The sequence below is a fragment of the Aplysia californica genome, unplaced genomic scaffold, assembly GCF_000002075.1.
Source record: "Aplysia californica isolate F4 #8 unplaced genomic scaffold, AplCal3.0 scaffold00446, whole genome shotgun sequence".
NCBI classification, from domain to species: domain Eukaryota; kingdom Metazoa; phylum Mollusca; class Gastropoda; order Aplysiida; family Aplysiidae; genus Aplysia; species Aplysia californica.
In genome coordinates, this window is record NW_004797716.1 from 45,072 (window position 1) to 47,020 (window position 1,949).

Genomic DNA, 1,949 nt, shown 5'->3' on the forward strand with positions numbered 1-1,949 from the left:
TCTCTCTCTCTCTCTCTCTCTCTCTCTCTCTCTCTCTCTCTCTCTCTCTCTTTCTCTCATCGTGTTATAGCTTCAAATACGTCATTCTGCCCTAACACAACGTACGATTCTGTATTCCTACGTTTACCTTCCATGTAATTGTTAAGCCCTGTATTTCGGAGTGAATGTTAAGCCTGTATCATCCAACCTAGATAATACTGTTTTATCTACACAGGTGAAAAGTTTGGTTGAAATGAAACACTGTGTAGCAATGCCGTTGTTTAGCGTGGTGTGTGCTGTATATATGTATGTACATGTTTCTGTAACGACACTTTTGATTATTTGGCTTTGTGGTGAGATACCGTCCTTGCTCTCCTTCCTTCTCTAGTGACAGAGGATGGGACAATAGTCTATACGGACTCCTTGATCGGAGAAGATCCGCTTATTCCAGAAATATGTAAGTCCTAGTTTCACTTTCACACAGGATCCTTTTACTTTTAATAATATAATAATAATAATTTATTTTGCTGTTTTAATCTACGACTTAACTGTGTACCCGTCGCTCGACTTTTTTTTTTTTTGTTGCTAATCCTTAATCCTCTTGTTTGTTGATTCGTCTATTATAGTATTCTTTTCTTCTTTTGCTTTTGAGACTTGGATAATTCATGTCCAGCCATGTTTGATGTGCTCTTAGGAAACACACAGGCCAGGTACATTGAAAGCTTAAAGAATAATGACATATAAGGACTCAGAAGCTCGTCATCTAGATTTCGATAACGGTATCAACGAATTTACTGTGGTTTTTCTTCTGTTTTTTAAATTCTGTTCTTTGAAAGGACTCCAATTTGTATTAATAATGTCGGTTGTTACTCTAAACAAAAGCAGCAAACTCTGTGATCAAGTACAAAGTAGCGCAAGAACTTCTGTATTAGTAGAACGAATGACAAGTATGGGGTACATACATTCCTAAAATCTGCTCACAAATTCATAAATGAGAATGTTTGGATATACATTATACATTTTAAGGTAAGGGTATGAAAAATCTGTTGTTTGTTGTCGCTAGGGGATTGAAAAATGGGGCGGGTGGGGTGGGTTTTATTGGTGGGGTTGGGGGGGAGGGGCTGGGTATAACCACCCACGATACTGTAGTAGGTGTTCTATTTCACGCAGCTTGTGGTATGCAGTATGCAGCTTGAGACCAGACAAATATACTGCACTATTTTGTATCATGCTCAATTTTTGCACAACACCTGATTACTTACGTTCATGTACAGCATGTTTTGTGTGACTTGTTGTCTATAAGTTTGCCTGTAGCTGCTTTGGCATTAGCTTTTATGGACTGGAGAATTGTAGTTCCTCCTTTTGTTTCAATTTTTAGAGAAAAAAAAAAAGATAATTACGGTTTTCATGTTGTTATAAATGAAATGGAGAGAATAATTAACATACTTAACATAATGATAAAATGATTAGGGACCTAACACGATGTCAGTCAACAAGTAGCAGTCTTTTTTTTGTTTAAGTGATCGCAGATTTTGTGTTGGCAGAGCTTTGACTGTGTTCATTTTGCGACATTTCTTTAATATTGTGTTTTTTTGTTGTTGCTCTTATTAACGTAATAGCTTGCTACTAAAAATAATACATCAACTACAACTGTCTGATTACATCAGCACCTGTCAATTTGAGTACTTGTTATACTCCCAAAAATATATGAATTTTGTAAACATGATATCTGCTTGTCTGTATGGCTATATGTCTTGATGTCTATAATTATGTGTGTATGTCTTTATGCATGTTTGTATGTCTATCTGTGTTATGTTCAACTTTCCGCTATGTATCTTTCTCTTTCTATCACTCTTTCGCCAGCTCAATTTCTCTCTATTATCTATCTATCTATCTATCTATCTATCTATCTATCTATCTATCTATCTATCTATCTATCTATCTATCTATCTATCTATCTATCTATCTAT

The 1,949-nt window shown here is 35.6% G+C and overlaps 1 protein-coding gene across 1 annotated transcript in view; it reads left to right on the top strand.

Moving 5' to 3' along the window:
• The window catches only part of LOC101855892 (RNA-binding protein Musashi homolog 2), a gene marked incomplete at its 5' end in the record, with an annotated part of 62,794 nt that overhangs the window by 31,438 nt on the left and 29,407 nt on the right, over positions 1–1,949 (top strand). Inside the window, 1 exon segment of the mRNA XM_005105002.3 lies at positions 368–436. Within this exon segment, the coding sequence (XP_005105059.2) occupies positions 368–436 (69 nt within the window).